At 41.5% G+C, this 20,924-nt stretch overlaps 1 protein-coding gene across 17 annotated transcripts in view; it reads right to left on the reverse strand.

The window, feature by feature from the left end:
- The window catches only part of LOC147004899 (protein DBF4 homolog A-like), a 390,457-nt gene that overhangs the window by 11,036 nt on the left and 358,497 nt on the right, over positions 1 to 20,924 (reverse strand). For 5 of the 17 annotated variants that reach the window (XM_085836434.1, XM_085836431.1, XM_085836427.1 and 2 more), the window contains 3 exons: positions 2,678 to 2,728; positions 1,154 to 1,223; positions 894 to 970 (listed from right to left, as the gene is read on the reverse strand). The exons of 4 other annotated variants lie outside the window; for them this stretch is intronic. In XM_085836434.1, the coding sequence (XP_085692560.1) occupies positions 894 to 970; positions 1,154 to 1,223; positions 2,678 to 2,728 (198 nt within the window). Of the gene's footprint in view, positions 1 to 893; positions 971 to 1,153; positions 1,224 to 2,677; positions 2,729 to 5,302; positions 5,482 to 20,924 lie in introns of those variants that run through there. 8 more of the 17 variants (XM_085836432.1, XM_085836429.1, XM_085836428.1 and 5 more) reach the window with 4 other exon arrangements.

Below are 20,924 nucleotides of genomic sequence, written 5' to 3' on the forward strand. Positions count from 1 at the left end.
CAAAACAGGAAAACCTAAAAGAACACAACCTCAGATACAAAGCCCTGGTGTTGCTAAAGCTGTGGAAAGTATAAGCTGCTTATTTTACTACATAAAATCACCAAATTTCCAAACTACTTTGTCTCCATCTCTTTTTATGTACCAGAGTACAGACCTTTCTTTTCTTTGTATCTAAGTCGTTTAAGGATTGTATGTAGTAAAAGCAAACCACCGAAAAATGGTCTGAGGACTAAGAGAAAACAGGGATAAGCAGAGATGAATAATAGAGCTCAAGGAAGGAATGGACAACAGCAGGAAAACCATCCAACACAGCTGGCTTTAAAAGGTATCAAAAGGATCTGCAAACTGCTTCTCAGTTTCATACCTTGTCAGTTAAAAGTGAGTTAGAAATATAGGAGTAGAGATCTGCAAAACAGTGAGAAGATGGAGTGTACGGACTGAATAGTAGTTAGGCAGGGGTGTAAGAGACAAAGAGTGACTCAAAGATGAAGCCAGAAGAGACTGTACACTCGGCGACAAGAGAATAATAGGACAACCACAGCAAACATCTCTGCATTTTCTTATGTTTTTCTATAGAATAAACAGTATCTCTTAAAATACAGCAGCAACAAAAAAGGATGAAAAAAACCTATGCCATTACCCCAGAAACAATTTTTAATTCATGAATATAAGCTTCAAGTCAAATGACACACAATTCAGAAATCCATAAGAGTCTCAAAGTATTTTTTTTACTTATTGCGGAATTACTTATATTAAAAACAAAAACACTCGAAAAATAAAACAAAACAAAAAACCGAACCAAAAAAAAAAAAAAAAACCAAACACACAAACAAATAAAAAAACAAAAAACAAAGTAGCACTTTTAAGAAGAGTTTTAAAAAGGAGCCACGTACCGCATCCCTCCCAGAAGCACTGGATTTCTTGAGTGCACTCAGTGCTTTCTTCTTCTGTTCAATGTAGTATCGAATGTCTTTATTGAAATGAGAACTGAAGGTTAGCAATTTTACCTTTGGAGTTAAACTGCGATGTTAAGTGGCAGTAACTGTATGTTAAAAGTTTACCATGGGAGATACCCCCTACTACCAAAGTTCTTATTATGTAACTAAAGGACAGACAGGCACGTACTACAAATGCTATCAAAAGGTCATCTTACCATCAATATGAAGAATCTTTACTCCCCATGATAAGGCATTTGATAATATACTATTAGCAGGAATAAAATCCTGTGAAACAAAAACAAAACCAAGTTTGTCTAAGAATTACTTTTAAAACTTTTTAAGCCTTAAATTTTATTTAAATCTTAACGCCATTGAAGAGATTATGCATAAATGTCCCTAATGAATTACAATAGAAATGAGGACCTTGTTTTGTATTTTGGCATTCTTAAATCGTTTCCAATTAATATATTCCTATGTTTTGTTTGAGACAAAGTCTCACTTAGTAGCCCTGGCTGGCCTGGAAGCCAGAAATCCACCTGCCTCTCAAGTGCTGGGAATAAAGGTATGCCCACTCTGCCTGACCTAAGAATTAATGTATACCCTAACAATTAAATGTATATCTTAAGGTAACCTTCGAGTTTTCAGTAATGTTTAGGATGTCCACAAGATGGGGATGTTCCTCCGGGAAAAAGTAGCTTCTATTTCTGATAGAATGAGACAAGCTATAACTTGAGCTTTTTTCCACTAGAAATGAAAGAGTTATCTCCAGAATATCTTCAACTTTCAGTTACAAATTTCGTATGTGGTGTGTCCATGCCTGTGTGATGCAGAGGCCTCCGGTCAATGCCAAATGTCTTTCTTTAATCATACTCCACTTTCAATTTTTTTAGAGACGGTAGGTCACTTGCTGAACCAGGAAGTCACTGATTCAGCTAGGCTGACTGGCCAATTAGCTTCAGGGACCCAAGTGTCCCACCCTATCCCTCTCCAAAAATGTCAATGCTAAGATCAGAGGCACCTCTTGCTATGCCTGGCCTTTTACTTTTTATGTGGCTTCTAGACATCCAAATTTAAGTTCTACTGCTTTCATGACAGGCATTTTGCCAACTTTACTACCGATCCAAGTTGAGTATTTATTACATTCACTTATTCTACTTGTATGCTTGTCTGTGTGTATGTGTGTCGGTACACACATACCACAGTGCACGCTTGGAGATCAGAAGACAATTTTCAAGAGTCAGTTCTTTTCTTTCATCATTTAGGTCCTTGGTATCAAACTAAGGTCAATAGTTTTGGCAGCAAGCAGCTTTACCCACTGAGTCATCTAGCCAGCCCACAGTTAAATTTTGAATAAAATACAGCTGTACCTATATTATATATGGTAGTATATATCTATAATGCCAGCACTCGGAAGTCAAGCTATATAGCAAATTGAGTCCAGCCAGAATTACATGAGAATCTGTCTCAGAAAACAAGACAATAAAGAAGCAAAATATGCACTGCATGTTTTTCTTTCTTCCCTGTCCCCGCGTCACAGGGTTTCTAGCTCTGGCTGGCTTTGAACTCCTTATGTAACTGAGGATGTCCTTGAACTTCTGGTCCCCTACCACCTCAGAGCTGTTATGACAGGTGCATGCTGCTATGCCTGGCTTATGAAGAGTTAAGGACCTCATGTGCTAGACACCAGCCCACTGTCCCAATTGAAGCCCACATGCTGTGAATTTCAAATTCCTACTTACATGATCCTTGACAGCTTTTTCAGCTAACAATTTTCCTCGGCTCAAACATACCTGTAAGACAACAACAACAAAAAAACCAAACAATTATAGTACTTCATCAGAGAAAAGGTTAGAAAAGAGAACCCCTTAAAAGTAGAAAATTTTGTTCATATAGTCTCAATAGCTATGAACACAGAAAATTTATGGTCAAAAGTGGCTTCATTATTCTCCTGGAAGACAGACTAAAATTTTTTCCCTCTTTTTTTCCAGTGCAGAAAACATCTACAAACATACCAAACACACACGCACACGCATAGGCACACGAAGAAAGAAATTGAATGAGATGCTAGAGGATCAATTCTATGTAAATAAAAATAGCTAGCACCCACTGACATTTTAAAGTCAAGCTATATAGCAAACTTAAGGCCAGCCTGAATTACATGAGAATCTGTCTCAGAAAACAAGAAAAAATCTACACTTTTCAGGTTAATTTGAGATTTTATTCTTTTTCCTTTTGGGTGTTGTATTTTGACAAGCATTCTACAACTGAGCTACATCCCCAATCCTTCTAAAGCCTTAACGTTACATCTGGTCTCACTGAGTTGCCCCAGCTGCCCTTCAACTTATGATACTCTTGCCTCACACTGCTTTTTTTTAATGAACTTGAAATTTTTTTATTAGATACTGCCTTCATTTACATTTCAAATGCTATCCCAAAAGTCTTCTATACCCTCCACCTGGCCCTGCCCCCCAATCAACCCAATCCTGCTTCCTGACCCTGGCATTCCCCTGTACTGGGGCATATGATCTTTGCAAGACCAAGGGCCTCTCCTCCCACTGATGGCCGACTAGGCCATCCTCTGCTACATATGCAGCTAGAGACACAGCTCTGGGGGTACTGGTTAGTTCATATTATTGATCCTCCTATAGGGTTGCAGACCCCTTCAGCTCCTTGGATACTTTCTCTAGCTCCTTCATTAGGTTGCCTCACATTCCTAAGGAGTTGGGCTAACAGGCCTGGCTCAGCTTTGTATTAAAAAAAGATTTAAGAAAAACATTATACACAATTTTTATAAATTATTTCCCTTTTAAAGTAAGACAGCATGAAAAGCAGTTAAAAGGCCATGAACACATCAAGAGCTTGTTGGTAGTGTATTACATTTTTACCAAACAGCACTACTGCACAACCTGACCCACTCTTCTCCCTTTCTCACAGGACTGCCTTTGCAACTCCTGCTTTCTGCTCTGTCTGCATTCAAACTGCTTTTCATGTGGCTATGCTTCAAATGCCCATTTAATTATATCGTAGTATAACAATTTAGATACAGTAAGCATTTTATCTCTAACTCTCTTTTCTAAGTATTTACATCAGTTTGCCCTTCATTTTGTCTTCAATGTACTGTCAGAAAAATTTTAAACACGGATCATAACTTATTTTTATGGGAGGGGACAAACAGCATACCACTGTAGACCTTGTAGACCACATCATCTTTGTCAAAAAACTAATATTCATACAGTATTTACACAAACATTTTCTACTTGTCACAAAATATTATTTTGTTTTTCCCATCAACTTCTGGATATGCAAAAATATGCCTAACTTATATGTTGTACACAGTCAGTATGCTGTAGATGGTCAGTTAATCTACTTTGAAAGATTTACAAGTTTTTCTTTTCTTCAAAAGAATGGCTGGCTATTAACTTTAGTTGTAAATTATTCTAGAAAACAAAAGCTACCTGTCTAAAGTGCAAGTGCATGCTTTAGGAATCAGGGTACAACTTGACTACTATATTATTAAGGAAAACTTAATCACCTTTCAAAAAGACAGAAACATTAGGTGAGAAAGCCACAGATCTTTTTTATAACCACTCTATCTATGCACTGTAACCCTGCTATTGGAAGCCCAGAGTCAAGTGTCAGACAAACATCTGTAACTCCAGGACCTGGGAGACACTAAGGCAGAAAGAATAAGAATTCTGAAGGAGTTACAGAGACAAAGTTTGGAGCTGTGATGAAAGGATGGACCATCTAGAGACTGCCATATCCAGGGATCCATCCCATAATCAGCTTACAAACGCTGACACCATTGCATACACTAGCAAGATTTTGCTGAAAGGACCCAGATATAGCTGTCTCTTGTGAGACGATGCCGGGGCCTAGCAAACACAGAAGTGGATGCTCACAGTCAGCTATTGGATGGATCACAGGGCTCCCAATGGAGAAGCTAGAGAAAGTACCCAAGGAGTTAAAGGGATCTGCAACCCTATAGGGGGAACAACATGATGAACTAACCAGTACCCCAGAGCTCTTGTCTCTAGCTGCATATGTATCGAAAGATGGCCTAGTTGGCAATCACTGGAAAGAGAGGCCCATTGGACTTGCAAACTTTATATGCCCCAGTACAGGGGAACGCCAGGGCCAAAAGAACGGGAATGGGTGGGTAGGGAAGTGGGTATGGGGGACTTTTGGGATAGCATTGGAAATGTAATTGAGGAAAATTCGTAATAAAAAATATTAAAAATTAAAAAAAAAAAGAATTCTGAGGGAGTTCAAACCAGTCTGAGAGGGATTTATTTGTCTTAAAACAAAGAGAAAACCATGAGATCCACTTTGCCCTAGGCTCAAAGCATATAGGACACACTTACTCTGTCTTGAGACTTAAAGGAACTTCCATCATGGCTGGGATGAGGAGAGGTGGTTTCTGCAGTATATGCAGATTCTGGACTTGGTACAGGAGAAACGCGACCCAATGTCTGTGCATACTTTGCTTCCTTTTTTTTGAAACAAAATAACTGATATCTTTGCTGAGAAATTCTTCAACTCGCTAGAAGAAAACAAAGAATTTATAATAAATTTTTCCAAAGCTCTTTAAAGATACTGTGAACAATTTCCAATTTCATATAATCTAATGTCTTGGTTTTTTTGTTTTGTTTTGTTTTTGGTTTTTCAAGACTGGGTTTCTCTGTAGCCCTGGCTGTCCTAGAACTCACTATTGTAGACTAGGCTGGCCTCAAACTCAGAAATCCGCCTGCCTCAGTCTCCCATGTGCTGGGATCAAAGGTTTGCGCCGCCACGCTCAGCTATAATCTAATGTTTTACAAATTGATGCTTTTCACGCTGCATTTTTGAGCCCATAGTTCTGAGGAAATATAATGGGAGTTTCATTAATAATATCATGTGCTATGTACTATTCTTAAGTATTTTATCCTAATTAATGCAGTCCACGCACTCTCCTGCACTTATCTACATACACTGGAGATGACAGTGGAAGTGACTTGCTGGAGTCCCAGCAGCAAGGCCTCCTACAGAGATGAACTCTTCTTTGCCTGTACTATGTAACACTATACGTGGACAGTAAGCATCTGAAATGCAGCTAGTATAAGCCGGCCATTGTATTTCAAATTTTATTTACATGTACCGGGCACATCAGTTTCAATCATTAACGTTATAACATTTCCTAATAGCAGAAGAAAGAACCTTTTTTTCTCACAAGCATAAAATTTTCAGAACATGCACTCCACCACACACAGCAGCATGCTGTTATTAAAGATCACCATCACCCAGGGGAAGGGGTATTGAACTAGTTAGTTCTATTAAAACACATACATATAAATACAATTGACACAATACTAAGAAGCAAGCAGAAGTGACTAATAGTCATAAGACTTTTTCCCAGTTCTAATTTCTAATGATTCACAGTATGAAAGGCAGTAAGTAACTTGGGGCAGCCGGATGCTTGATGGTGATGCCGATGGTCCTCGTTACCAAACCTAATTATCTGAGCTCGAGCACCTGGACTCAAACAGCAGAAGGAAAAACCAACTCCTGCAAGTTCTCTGACCTCCATGTGAGAGTACACATCATATGCACTGCAGGCACATTCATACACACTACATGAAACTACATAAAACTAAAGAACTAAAACCAAAATGAACCAAAGTTTGTGATAAGTTAATTTAAGCTACCATTGACTCAGAATTAGCTGTTGGCAAGAACAACCTTAGTGAAATGCAAGTTGTTTTTCCCTTTCCTTTCTAGGCAACATTCATTTTCATTGACCAGCTAATAAATTATCACTATTTGTTTATTGAAAAAAATATGGGTCTTGTATAAAAGTAGAAAAGAATGTAAATGCTAATTTATAAAATACTGCCTTTTAAACTTTATTAAGTTTCCAGCAATTTACCGACACACACACACGTTCATCTAAATTGTCCCAACTGTGTGGTAAGTTAAGGTGAAAATGGGCTGGAGGGATGACTCAACAGGTACTGGCTGCTCTTCCAGAGGACCAGGATTCAGTCCATATGAACCCACACGGAGGTTCCCAACTGTCTGTAACTTCATTTCCAGGTGATCTGATGCCCTATTCTGACCATTTCAGGCACAGTATGTATGTGCTAAACACATGTGTAGATATATGTAGATAAAAAGACTCCTATGCTTAAAATAAAAAATAATTAAAAAAAGGTGAAAATATACGCTTCAGGGCAGGGGTTCTCAACCTGTGGGTCACAACCCATAAGGGAGTCACATACCAGCTATCCTGTTTATCAGTATTTACATTATGACTCATAACAGTAGCAAAATAGTCATGAAGTAGCAACAAAAAAACTTTCTGCTAAAAGGAGGAATTGTATTAAAGGGTCACAGCGGCTGAGATGCATGCTCCATGGTCTTTGCAGACAAGACTTTCAAAGTTAAACGAGGTCATAAAGTAGGATCAAGCCCCAGAGTCTATGCAAACGAAAAAGATCTAAGGCAGGGTGATCAGCCACTGTATTAACTACACTTCTCATGGGCAGGCACCAAATACCTCACAAAAATAACCTGAAGAAAGGTTTATTCTGGTTCAGATTTGAGGGAATCTCATCAATCCACCGTGGAAGAGAGGGTGTGATAGCAGGAGCATGAAGAGGCTGAGCCAGTGTATCTGCAGTCAGGAAGCAGAGAGATAACTGTGAGTGCTAGGCTAGAACATCCAATGGGGAGAAGCACCTCCTTGTTGGAATTTGCTTAAACCCTGACCAAAGGCAACTTGAGGAAGGGGGTTATTTCAGCTATCATTGCAGGTAACAGTCTGTCTGTCATCTAGGGCAGTGGTTCTCAACCTTCCTAGTGCTGTAATCCTGTAATACAATTCCTCATGTTGTGATGACCCTAACAATAAAATTATTTTTGTTACTGCTTCATAACTGGAGTTTTGCTACTCTTATGAATCGTAAGTATCTGTTTTCTCTGATAGTCTTAGGTAACCCCTGTGAAAGGGTCAACTGACTCCCTCCCAAATGTAGTGAAAATATTGGTTTCTTTAAAAACCCAATTATGTTATATAAACATGTTTAATCCCAGGGGTGGGTTGTAGGCTGCTTCAGCTTGGCCACAGCAGTTAACTATGATTTGTCTCTTGCTCTAGCAGGACGTGATTTTTGCCAGTAACATATAGTTTAATTCTGGGGACTCTGGAGAGGGTCCCCAGAGCAGGGGAGAACCCTGAGCAGGCCTATGTGGTTGCTGTCCCCTTTGTTGCTGCTGGTTCACTGTGTTTGCAATTGATGGTTTGCTGGACTGCTGGATATTCTAACAATGAAGACTGGGTTGGTCTCTAGGAACTTGCCGACCCTAAATCTGAAGGAAGTATCCCACAGGTCAATGTCCCCTTTCCACTCTAAGCTCCTTCCTCTCCTACCTTGTGTTGGGGGGTTGGAATGAATTAAGGTGGTAGATATAAGAACATAGTAAAATAATAAACCAACAGCCCAAAGGGGTTGAGCCCCACAGGTTGAAAATGGCCATTCTAGGGGCATCCCTGGCAGGAGCTTGAAGGAAGGAACTGAAGAACATGGACGAATCCTGCTCACCAGCCTGTTCCCCATGTCTTGGTCAGCTTGCAGGTGTTCAGTTATCTCTTTGACACCCCACTTTCAACTCTTTCAGATACATAAATTGCTGGAACCCCTTTCTTGAAACTGCCCATACTGTTTGCACAGATGTTGCCTTTTACATTCCCAGAAATGGTGGATAAGTCAAACTGTGAAGGCTAATATGTTTATTTTCTGGTTCTTTGACAGTAACTGATAGGCATGCCTACGAGTTTAACCTTGCATATACCTGACAATCACAAAGCTGTGGGGCTGAATATCTATTTAGGCCCTTCACCCATTATTCATTTTTATGTGTTTGCTTACATGTATACATACATCTATTTATCTGTTATGTGTGCCCAATGCTTGCTGAGGCCACAAGGTGTCAGAACTCCTAGAACTATAGATGATTTAGAGCCACCAGTTGGGTGCTGAAAACTGAACTCAAATCCTCTGTATGAATAAGAGGTTTTAACTGCTGAGCCTCTACAGCCCCCTTTACCCATTGGATTACCTTTCTGTTGAAATGTTCACATATTCTGTATAGAATACACTTACTAGATACTGAATATACCATTTTTCTTTGGAAACAAGACTAAATTGGCCTTGACCTAAGGATAACCTTTTGAGTTTCTTGCCTTTACCCCTGAATGCTGGAATACTGGTCTGTGACACTGTTTTCTGCAGTGGTTGCGACTGAACCCAGAGCTTCATGTAGGCCTAGTAAACACTATTAATTGGAGGAACATAAACGACTTGGAAATATTCTCTACCATTTAGTGATTTCTCGTTACTGTCCTGGGAGATAGAGAAGTTGTTAATTTTAACTAAGCTGAACTTATGAATACTTTTAATTTGCTGTCAATGGTATTTTCTAAGTATCGGAAGCCTCTTACATGTGTATCTTGGCTCCATATGTGATGTAAGGTAAATTTACAAACTCATTCTTTGGCATGTAGATATCCAGCTTTCCTGAAACTGGCTGGCAGAATGATCTTATCAATAAAAAACAAAAATAAGTAGGCAACTGGCTACATATAAAATAGTTTATTTCTGAGTTCTCACTCACTGGACTGAATGTTATACAACTCTAATACCATAAATTTCTCCCAGTATTAATTTCATTGAAACGGAATTAAAACTTCTTAGTGTAAAAACGTAAAAAAGCGAGCGGGAATGGCTTAGCAGATAAAGCACTTGCTACTTTGTGCAGAAGACCCTGTGCTCAATTCACAGCACATGCACGGCGGTTCACAACTCTCTAACTCCAGTTCCAGAGGGTCTGATGCCATCCTTCTGTCCTCCTTGGGCACCTGCACTGCCTTTATACAGCAAACACACAAACATAACTTAAAATACACAAACAACAACCCCCCCCTTGGTAGTTTTGGGCACAATAAACACACAGAGAAACCCTAACTTACTATCTCTCAAAATAACACCTCCACAAAACCACAAGGAAAGCAAACCGGAAACCACTTCTCTTGTGTGTGGCTCAGACTTATTATTTCAGAACCGGGGAAATAGAGGCAGGAAGATTATAAACTTCCAGGCCAGCCAGTTAGACACTGCTTACATCAAAAACCCTGCTGCCTTCCAAAGCCCAACACTACTCTGTTATCCTGTATCATGAAGAAAATGCCCTTTATAATCTGGTTCTAACAAAAGCGATTCTTGCCACATCCACATCTCAGTTTCACTTGCAGGGAGTTTGTAGCATTAAGTACACAAGCACACCTATACAGGCATATATTTTAAGTATGTTCTTTCTATAATGTGCATATAGTTTACTAAGTACATTCCTAACATTCCTTCAAGACTCAGCTCAAACATTAACTGTACTGATTCACAATGGTGGGTAAGCATGTCCATCTGTATGCTAACAGCAATTTCTACATATTCCTAGTAAAGCTTTCCCAGGGCGGCTCTATAATTATTTAGTTATTATGCCCACACAATGTCCTCTACAATCCTTCAGGTAGAACTAATCTCCCCTTTCCTTTGATTTTTGTATTAAATTACAATCAGTTGTACCCATGGGTTGTGTAAGTTTCTTGGGGAACTGAAACATTCCATTCTATAGGAAGCTCCTTAAGCAGAAAGGTAAACTACTAAAAAGAACTTTAAGGAAGTCCCTGAAAGTGACCAGATTCCCTAGGCCCCTCCCAGACAGAGTAGAGACAAAAGCTGAGAATCTCTTTCAGACAAAAGGAAGCTGAGCTGTAAAGACTCTTATAGGACAAAAGCTGCAAAGATTCTGAGACCAGACCAGCTGCCTGGAAGAAGCAGAAACCAGCTGAGTTGCCTGCAGTGTGTTCAGTGTGCTCCAGGTTTCCCAGCTTTTGTGAGCTGTCATTCATGGTGAGGAGGGCCTTGGAGTTGCTGTTGTCTGACTCATTTCTGCTCCTGGAAGGAACCTCAGTAAAATTCACTGCTCCACCAAGTTAGACTTTGGTGGTATCCATACTTTGCTCGGTCGTAAGATTCCTATCTGGGGTGAACAGATATCTCAACAGTGTTGTGTTTCCCTAGGAAAAGGTTTTTCACACAATACCATGCCATTTCTATCTAGATTAGAGCTCCAGGAAAGACAGACATAGGATTCATTTTTGAGTCTAACAAAAGCACAATAGTATGCCCTGAAAACCATACTCAGAGAACTGATTGGAAATTGCTGCCTCTACATTTTAATGGGCAAACACAAAAATTATACTTGTTTGTGCTCAGGATCATAAAGTAACAAGGTATTACACCCTGTTGGAACACAGTCCAAGAATGGAGTCAAGTGAGAATTCTGAGTGCTTCTGAGAAAACTCCAAGAAACAAGATGAATCTTGTGACCTCAGTTTTTCCAAAGCACAGAATTGTTCTTGGAATGTATTTTTGAATGTGCCCCTCCCAAGTGAAGTGGATATGACTGAGTGTACTTCAATTGTTGTTATTCACGTGTCTCTATGGAAAAGCATGATGTCTGTACCTCAGGCTTGTCCTTGTGTCACTTTACTCATGTGATTCTTTTGAGACAGGGTTTCTCTGTGTAGCCCTGGCTGTCCTGGAACTCACTCTGTAGACCAGGCTGACCTCGAACTCAGAAATCTGCCTGCCTTTGCCTCCTGAGTGCTGGGATTAAAGGCGTGCACAACCACTGCCCGGCTCTCTTTATCCTTCTTAAGTGGCTTTCATTTGGCTATTTTTCTAACACTATAAAGGAAGGTTCACTATTATGTGAAAACTGACTGCTATACAGTTAATACTTGAATTATCACAAATGTCCTCTGCAAATTTTTAGCACAGTTTCATTAAGACTCACAGAAAACAAATATGTGTGATCAATTAAGCAATGACACCATTGGGGCGATCCAAAGCAAAAGAAAATAAAAGGATAGACAGGTTAAATAAAACTAAACATTGGAGGAAGAGAGAACCATTGAAATAAATGACAATTTGATAAAACTGGGTTCCTTTAAATATGGACAGAAACCAGGACCTAAGGACTAAATTGACATCAGTGAATTAAACAGCAAAGACCAGAACTAGGTACTTTCTTTTCCAACAAGAAAGGTGGTGGGCTGTGGAAGTCAGTGCTCTCTTTTGCCATGGGTTTGGCAGCACATGCCCTCCCTTACCTGCAGGCTACCTCACTAGCCCAGCACTTGGTTGTTCCTAAGGGGAGGGTGCAGATGCAAGAACACAACTTATGCAGCAGAGGTTTTTCTGTATTGGAGGCAATCAGAGGCGTCACAACACCTGGAGAGCTCACCTCAGGAAAACATCACCTTCATGATCAGGCTAACTCCCCTGCCGCAGCGTTACAAAACTCATGCTTTCAGGACAGCCGCTGAGATACTTGTACCTTTAAAGGGTAAAATCTGACATGTATAAAGTCAAAATGGTCTCTAACAACCATTTGTGGTAGAAGTAATTGAAAATTTGTTTCTTGAAAGTATCTTAGGAGGTGTTGTGAGGATGGGGGAGAAAGAAAGGGAAGTGATTCCTGTGCCAGCACCAACATGACACTGCTCATTTAGTCAAAGCTCCATTTGTGGGTTCCCGAGCTGGACTTAGAGATACAACATCGTCTGAAGCATCTGCTGTGAGAAGCACAAATCTAAACATGAGTTCTTTATACCCAAAGTTAACAGAATGGCCAACGTAGTTGAGAAAGCTATCAACTACTGCATAGCCACCGATATTAAAATAATGGTGGTGTATCATGTTACAAGCTTAGCAGGTAGCACTTCATTGCGAAAAAGAGGGGTCTTTACTCATATCTATGATGTCCTGAGAACATGAACATCCTGTTGATAGGAATACAGCTGATGGTAGCAGGTCTATCAGCCATGACCTTTAGAAGTGCAGCCATACTGTCATTATGATAAATGCTACCATAAATACAAGCCCCCAGCTTGTCCAGAAGGCTCACTACATGAAGAGCATCTGGGAGACAGAGATCAGTGACACCTCAGAAGAAATGTCTACTAGAAAGTCTTTGGAAGATCCAAACCTCATGGGACAGCTCCACATTGTTACTACACCTGGACGAATGGACATCATGAACACACAAGTTACATCACCTCCATTCTCCAGGAAGGAGGCCAAGGGTGAGGGTCCTGCTCTACAACAGAGAGAGTCCAGACCATCCTCCCGAAATACACTCCAGGGACACCTCCATGACAGGTGTCAGACTGTGCCCCAGGCCCCCCTTTCAAAGACGGGTCTGGAAGACCCTAAGGAACGGATTTCTAAGAGGCTTGCAAACTTTATGTTGCTGCCTGCCAATCCAAAGCAGTGCACCCTGACCAACAACAGAGGCCTGCCTGGCTCTGAGTCAAAAGAGCCATGGAGGTAGCCATGGTACCAGGTAAGTGGAGAGACTACAATACACTTCTACCTCTAGGTTTTTTGTTTAAAATAATGTCAATTTCTTTAAAGAAAAAATATTTATTTACTGTATGTGCATGGAAGTTAACCAGCCAGAGTCAGTTCTGTCTTTACAACCCTATCTGTCTCAGGGAATGGATTAACGTCCCCACCCTTGGTAGCAAATGCTTGCACTCACTGAACACTTTCCTGGACTAAATGATATGCTTTGAAATAAACAGGTTACAAGAATATACATCTTAGGGGTTGGTGGTAATGTATTATCACTGATAAATCCAATCCCACGGTATCCTTTGTGAGTAACTTCACCACATGTAGAGGGCAGAGGACAGTGTCTTGAGCCTGGCCAGGGTGTTGGAGGAGGGTGGGGGAAGGGATCAGTGGAGCACTCGGGAAGAACCAGCCTGACAGCCCATGCCAGCACAGGGCCAGCACAGTGAAGCATAAGTCCTGAAGATTTCTACTAAGATCTCTCTTTCTTATGTCTGTTTGAAGAGCATTTACAGGCACTGTGCTCCCTGAAAACTGATACCAGAGAGTGAAGAGCAGCCTACCGAGGATGCACACAGATACAGGAGAGGGCCAGGGAGGAATTTCCCATGGTTGGATGCTGGGAGGCGGGGGTGGGACCATCTCTACATCACAGTATGAAACTAAGGGCAAATTCTTCCTCTGTCTGCAGATTAACAGAGTGTGTCTGGCTTGTGTGATACCCTTCTCAGGTCCTTTGTAACCTGAGGACTGAGCATGGATTGTGGGAGGAAGGTATGAACTCATGATTGTCCTGACTTTGCCCTCTAGGTTGGTTCATGTTGGCTGGTGATTCCACAGTTTTGCCAGCCAAGCAAAGTACTCCATAGATCTCAGTAAGTCTGGAAACAAGGTACCATGACATGCATGCAGGTCATCATCGGGAAACCAAACCTCAGAGGAACTTCCAGGCATGTCGAGATCATCAGCTGCCTGTCTCCAGATGTACCCATGAGACATTAGAAGAGCAAGTGGACACTGGAAGCAGAGTAGGACCCCAGAGTGTCTGAACTGATCTACTTGTGTTTGTGTCCAAGATGACATTGCTCATGGTGCAGCTCATAAAACCATCCTGGCTTGCTAGTCAGCTTGCTTCTAACTCACCATTACTTAGATACCCTTACAACTCACCCTATTTGGACAGACAGGGACACACAAACACACACACGGACACAGAAACACACACAGTGAGAAAGAAAGAGAGGGGGAGTGAGAGAGAGAGAGAAAGAGAGAGAGAGAGAGAGAGAGAGAGAGAGAGAGAGAGAGAGAGAGAGAGAGACAGAGACAGAGACAGAGAGAGAGAGAGAGAAGAGCATTCCTTTGGCATTCTTGCTGCTATTGAAATTAGTTGAAATGGAGAGAATCTGTATTCCAAACAAAGTATTATCATATTTTTTGTGACTCTAGTTGTCTCTCCAAATTTGTTTTGCCTTGTCTACACCCTTATCTGAAACATTAACCAGTTCATCTTCATAGGAGCCATGTGAAGCCAGATCATATCATGGTGCACACTACCCCAGGGCATCCGAGAGCTTAAAAGGTAAAGTCCACCAAGTATGTTTTGAGTGGAGCCAAAGTGAAATAGGAAGTGTTTAATAGTTGAAGCCAGAGCAGGACCTGTTTCCAAGCATGATCATGGATAAGAACCTGTTGTAAGAAAACAAGTAAGACCCTCTGGTCTGACAGCAAGGTTTCCCTTTGGGTAGTTTATGGTCTCCTGCTATCTTCTACCACCTAAGAAAACCTAGGGAATTAAGTCATCAGATTCACACTCCTCCTTATGCCCACATGCTAGTATATACTGCCTTTCTTGTTTTCAACAGTATCTCACAAGATCCAAGCTGTTTTCTTTCTGATACCCCATAGGGATGTTGCTACTAATGCAGCTGTGTGTCCCCAGACAAGACTAGCGCCTTTACTGCCTGAATGGTCTTTTGCTGCGGCCCCAAAGGACTCCTAGGAACACACTCAACAAGGGACAAAGTCTGAGAACTGTTTCGTCTGCATGGTGAACAGTGCAGGAGGTGCCCGCCAAGCCCTAACACAGTGGATGGAAGACGGCCACACAGGTTATGCTTCCTTGCTCATGCCATGGAGAAGGCATGATTGGCTAACACTCGGTAATCTTACCAAACCCCTGTATTCAGGTCTCACTGATGGAAGAGCGTCCTGCTGATAGGTAGGGAAGTGGCACCGGAGACAGAGATGGCATCAGCAGCCAGGTGGACTGACAGCAAGAAGAGAAGAAAAACGTTCTCATCTCAGGAACACCCAGAACCTTACCATGACCCTTCCTTGTGTAAGAAGATTATAAGAGGCAACTTGGGGAACTTCCTCACTGGGGCAAAGTTCCTCTCTCTCCAGCAGACATCAAGTGATCAGGGTAAGGTGTGGCTCAAATCCCTCCCATCCACCAAGTGCACTGCTGTGTATATGGGATAAGAGGTGTCACCTGGTGTACTGCCCTCTCAGTCACCTAGGCATGGACACCACATCCCAAGTAAAACATCTCAAGAAACTGTGTCATTTGCATGACCTAGACCCCAGATATATACAACACTGACAGGCATTGTGCAGTGGAGAGGGGGAATCCCTTTTATTGGGTCCCTTGAAAGCAGTGGCATCAACCAATACCTACAGAAATGAACCATGAAGATGGCCTTTAAAAAAGGTCCTGGAGGGACCATCCAGAGAGTGTCCCACCTATGGATCCATCCCATATACAACCACCAAACCCAGACACTATTGCATATGTCAGAAAGATTTTGCTTAAAGGACCCTGATATAGCTCTCTCTTATGAGTCTATGCCAATGCCTGGCAAACACGGAAGTGGACGCTCACAGTCATCTATTGGATGGAACACAGGGCCCCTAATGAAGGAGCTAGAAAAAGTACCCAAGGAGCTAAAGGGGTCGGCAACCCTATAGGAGAAACAATATGAACTAACCAGTACCCCTGAAAGCTGTGTCTCTAGTTACATATGTAGCAGAGGATGGCTTAGTCTGCTATCAATAGGAGAAGAGGCCTTGGTCTTGTGAAGATCGTATGCCCCAGTACAGGGGAATGCCAGGGCCAGGAAGTGGGGGTGGGTGGGTTGGGGAGCAGGGCTGCGGGTGGGTATAGGGGGCTTTGGGTATAGCATTTGAAATGTCAATGAAGAAAATATCTAATAATATTTTTTTTAAAAAGGTCCTGGATACTGAAGGATGAATGATTTCTGATTTTAGGCATTGTGTGTCCAAGTGAATATCAACCATCAAGGATATCCAGAGACCTCGGTTTAAGATCTGCTTAGGCACAAGTGTCTCCAAGAGTATCAGATGCTGGAACCTGGACACAAATTGTATGGTTTAAACAACTCAGAATACACAGACTATTTTTTTTTATTCTACAGTAAACTTTTTGTATTTGAACTGTGTGTTACCGTGTCCTATTTTATATCTATATAAACGTCTGCATACTGGAACAAGCTAACATGTCTGTCTTCCCAAAGCACCATTTTTCCAGTGGTGAGAGCACACTGATCTTCATGATGCACTGTGGTCTTCACCCTGTGCATTACATATTTGCCCTCTTCCTCCTACATACTGTCTAGAATGCATCCTGCAAACATCTCTCCATCATGCTATTGTTTATCAGTAGTGAAGATTTGTGTTTTAGGCTTCAATTAGGCAATATTGATCTCTATTTGGTAGATTATTTTCTTAGCCTAATGTCCTTCAAGTCTACTCAAGTTAAGCACAATTCTCTCCTTTATTTTTTATGAGACAAAGTCTTGCTATGTAGCCTAGGCTGTCTACCGACTTCTGACCCTCCTGTTCAGAATCCTTGGTATTTTTGTGACAGGTTGCACCTCCTGGATTTGAAAGCCCAAATACATTCTCTCTCAATAGACATGTGGAGGTAGAGTAGCCACCTTGTGAAAGGACTTGGTTTGGATCAATTCATATGAGTTCTAACTCCCTCTGCAGTTGTCCTATCTCAGTGTCTTCAAAATCTCTTTATAATTGGGTATGGAGATGTTCACCAGGGTCCTGACTTCTGTTCACAAAACAGTGTTTTGTAGCCTGAAATCTGGGTAACCCACAGCTTGTATTTCTGCCCAGCCACTCATATCCTGTTGAGATAGCAGAGCTTTCTTCAGGGCAGAAGGGATGCTTTGTGCTGCCACATGAACTAGAGATGGAGAGGTTTCCAAGATGACAGGAGCCCTGGCTTCCTGAAACCAAATCACTGTTGAAAGAAACTCTAAACAAGCTTGTGTCTCTTCCTGAGGAGGCGCAGCCAGCATGTGCCATCTGGCAGATCCTCTTGGTGTTGTGAGGAACTGTGTAGAGTTCTGTATCAGTTCTCTGCACACTGGTTGACTCCAGAGCTTGCCTTTCTCTTCTTTTCTTTTCTTTCTTTCTCTTCTTTCCTTCTTTCTTTCTTTTCTTTCTTTCCTTCTTTCTCTCTCTTCCTTCCTTTCTTTCTTCTTTCTTTTTCTTTCTTTTCCTTCCTTCCTTCCTTCCTTCCTTCCTTCCTTCCTTCCTTCCTTCCTTCCTTCCTTCCTTCCCTCCCTCCCTCCCTCCTTTCTTCTTTATTAGATATTTCCTTTATTTACATTTCAAATGTTATCCCTTTCCTGGTTTCCCCTCAGAAAATCCCTTATCCCCTCCTCCCTTCCCCTGCTCCCCAGCCCAACCACTCTCATTCCTGGTCCTGGCATTCCCCTATATTAGGGCATAGAGCCTTTGCAGGACCAAGGGCCTCTCCTCTCATTGATGACCAACTAGGCCATCGTCTGCTACAAATATAGCCAGAGCCACAAGTTCCACCATGTGTTTTCTTTGATTGGTGGTATAGGTCCAAGGAGCTCTGAGGGGACTGGTTAGTTCAAATTGATGTTCCTGCTTTGGGGCTTCAGTCCCCTTCAGCTCCCTGAGTATTTCTCTGGCTCCTTCATTGGGGACCTTATGCTCCATCCAATGGATGACTGTGAGCATCCACTTCTGTATTTTCCAGGCACTGGAAGAGCCTCGCAGGAGACATGCATTAACATTTTGAGGAATCTCCACACGAGGTCTTATGATGGTTGTGTAGATGTTTGCTCTGCCAGCACTGTGCTAGGGTTTCCATTTCACATGCTGGCAAATTATTTTGTCCTTTGGTAATCTCCACACTTTTTTCCTATGGTGACAATTATGACAACTCAATTATCAATGGTTTGCCATGTTTCCTGGAAAAAATGCAGTTCAATTCACAAATGCTAACTTATGCTTCGACCTTAGTTTGTTTCCCCTACTTTTCTAATATCAATTTTAGAGTATCAGATCTTCTTTAAGGTCTTCAGTCTATTTGGAGTTGATTTTTATGCAGTCAGAGACAAAGATCTAGATACAATCTTGTACATTAAGTGCCCAATTTTCCTTTAACCACCATTTGAGGTTTACATAGAAAAATTCCATGCCAGTCTGGGCTAAGAACTGAGATTATATCTGTACATAAAAAATACACAAATAGAAAATGCAGCAGATGAATAACTAGGATTCAAATAACTTTCCCTTTCCCAATCACCTCTTAACTATGGCATCACAAATAATTATGAAGATGCTGAAACAGGAGGTTGTTCAGCTTCTTGGTTTCTAAACTAGACTGAAGGGAAATATGAGCTCCATTTAAGGAATCATTTGAGTGTTTTGTACAACATTTGCCTTCTATTAGAGACCTGGGGAAATTAGAAGTCAGCCTATACATGCACTCACTGATAAGTGGATATTAGCCCAGAAACTAAGAATATCCAAGATACAATTTGCAAAACACATGAAACTCAAGAAGAAGGAAGACCAGAGTGTGGACACTTGCTCTTTCTTAGAATGGAGAACAAAATACCCATGGAAGGAGTTACAGAGACAAAGTTCGAAGCAAGAAGGAAGGAAGGACCATCCAGAGACTGCCCCACCAGGGGATCCATCCCATATACAACCACCAAACGCAGACACTATTGTATATGCCAGCAAGAATTTGCTGAAAGGACCCTGATATAGCTATCTCTTGTGAGGTTATGCCAGTGCTTGGCAAATACAGAAGTGGATGCTCACAGTCATCTATTGGATGGAACACAGGGCCCCTAATGAAGGAGCTAGAGAAAGTACCCAAGGAGCTAAAGGGGTCTGCAACCCTATAGGAGGAACAACAATATGAACTAACCAGTATCCCCAGAGCTGTGTCTCTAGTGGCATATGTAGCAGAGGATGGCCTAGTCAGCCATCAATGGGAGGAGAGGTCCTTGGTCTTGCAAAGATTATATGCCCCAGTACAGGGGAATGCCGGGGTCAGGAAGCAGGAGTGGGTGGGTTGGGGAGCAGGTTGTGGGGAGGGTATAGGGGGCTTTGGGGATAGCATTTGAAATGTAAATGAAGAAAATATCTAATTAAAAAAAGAAAAAAAAGAAGTCAGTCTATAACCAAAAATAATTGTCTATCACCTTCTGACATTGGAAAAATTAATAATTTATTTCATTGATACAGTTGTTATCTTTCTATGATTATGGTAACTTGGTCTACCCTCATCACAGAGTTAGGCAATGGCTGATGAGACTCACAGCAGCATCTTTTAATTAACATATATTACCTCCAGACAGTACACAAGAGATTATCTCTAGAGCACACCATAAAGAAATCTACTTGGTTACAATTATTGCTATTAAGGTATGGGTTTTGTCTTCTGAGTCTCATGGCTTGTACTCTCCATCAGATTCCTTTGTGGAATTCTATAGACAGCCAAAGGTGGTGTTACCATAAATGTCGGAGATGCAACTTTTTCAAATGCATGTGAGTAAAAGTAGCCACGGAGGACAGAGGTGATGTATACATGGAGCTGAAATTAGAGCTGCTGTGAGTCACCCTGTGTGCAGATAGTTAAACTTATCAGCAAAGGCCAGGAAATCGAGGGGGGGAGGGGGAGGAGTTCTAGTAGAGCGATTGGAACTACAGGAGATAGTCAGAAGTGGGAGATTTATTCTGGACAAACTCCAAGGAAGATTGACATAGGAAATCAAGGAGAGGTCATTTGCCTCTTGGCAGATATAGTATAGTTTTAGTGGGTTAAACATGTTCCAAGCTAGACAGGAAACAAGCCTAAGTTGTGGCCTAGGCCTTTTACATTAATAATAAGCCTCCAAGTAATTATTCAGGAACTGGTGTGTAGGTGGGAAAGCCCATGGTTATTTTGTACTTTTAAAACTGTCCCCTTACCTCAGCAAATTACTAGCATCCATGCTCAGGGGTTTGGTGGCAATGTAGCTACTGTCTTAGAGAAAAATCCAATCCTGTCTTCCCTCCTAAGTGGAGTCCTGACATGGTGACAGCAGAAGACAGTGTCCTGAGGCTGGGCAAGGGTTCTAGAAAAGGGTGTGTGAATGGAGCAATGGATTACTCTGGAAGAATCAGCCTGAAGGCCTGTGCCAGCACAGACCAGCATGGGTCCTGGAGATTTCTCCTAACAGGGCCC

The sequence above is a fragment of the Mus caroli genome, unplaced genomic scaffold (genome assembly GCF_978045245.1).
Source record: "Mus caroli unplaced genomic scaffold, Mus_caroli_1 scaffold_4, whole genome shotgun sequence".
NCBI classification, from domain to species: Eukaryota; Metazoa; Chordata; class Mammalia; order Rodentia; family Muridae; genus Mus; species Mus caroli.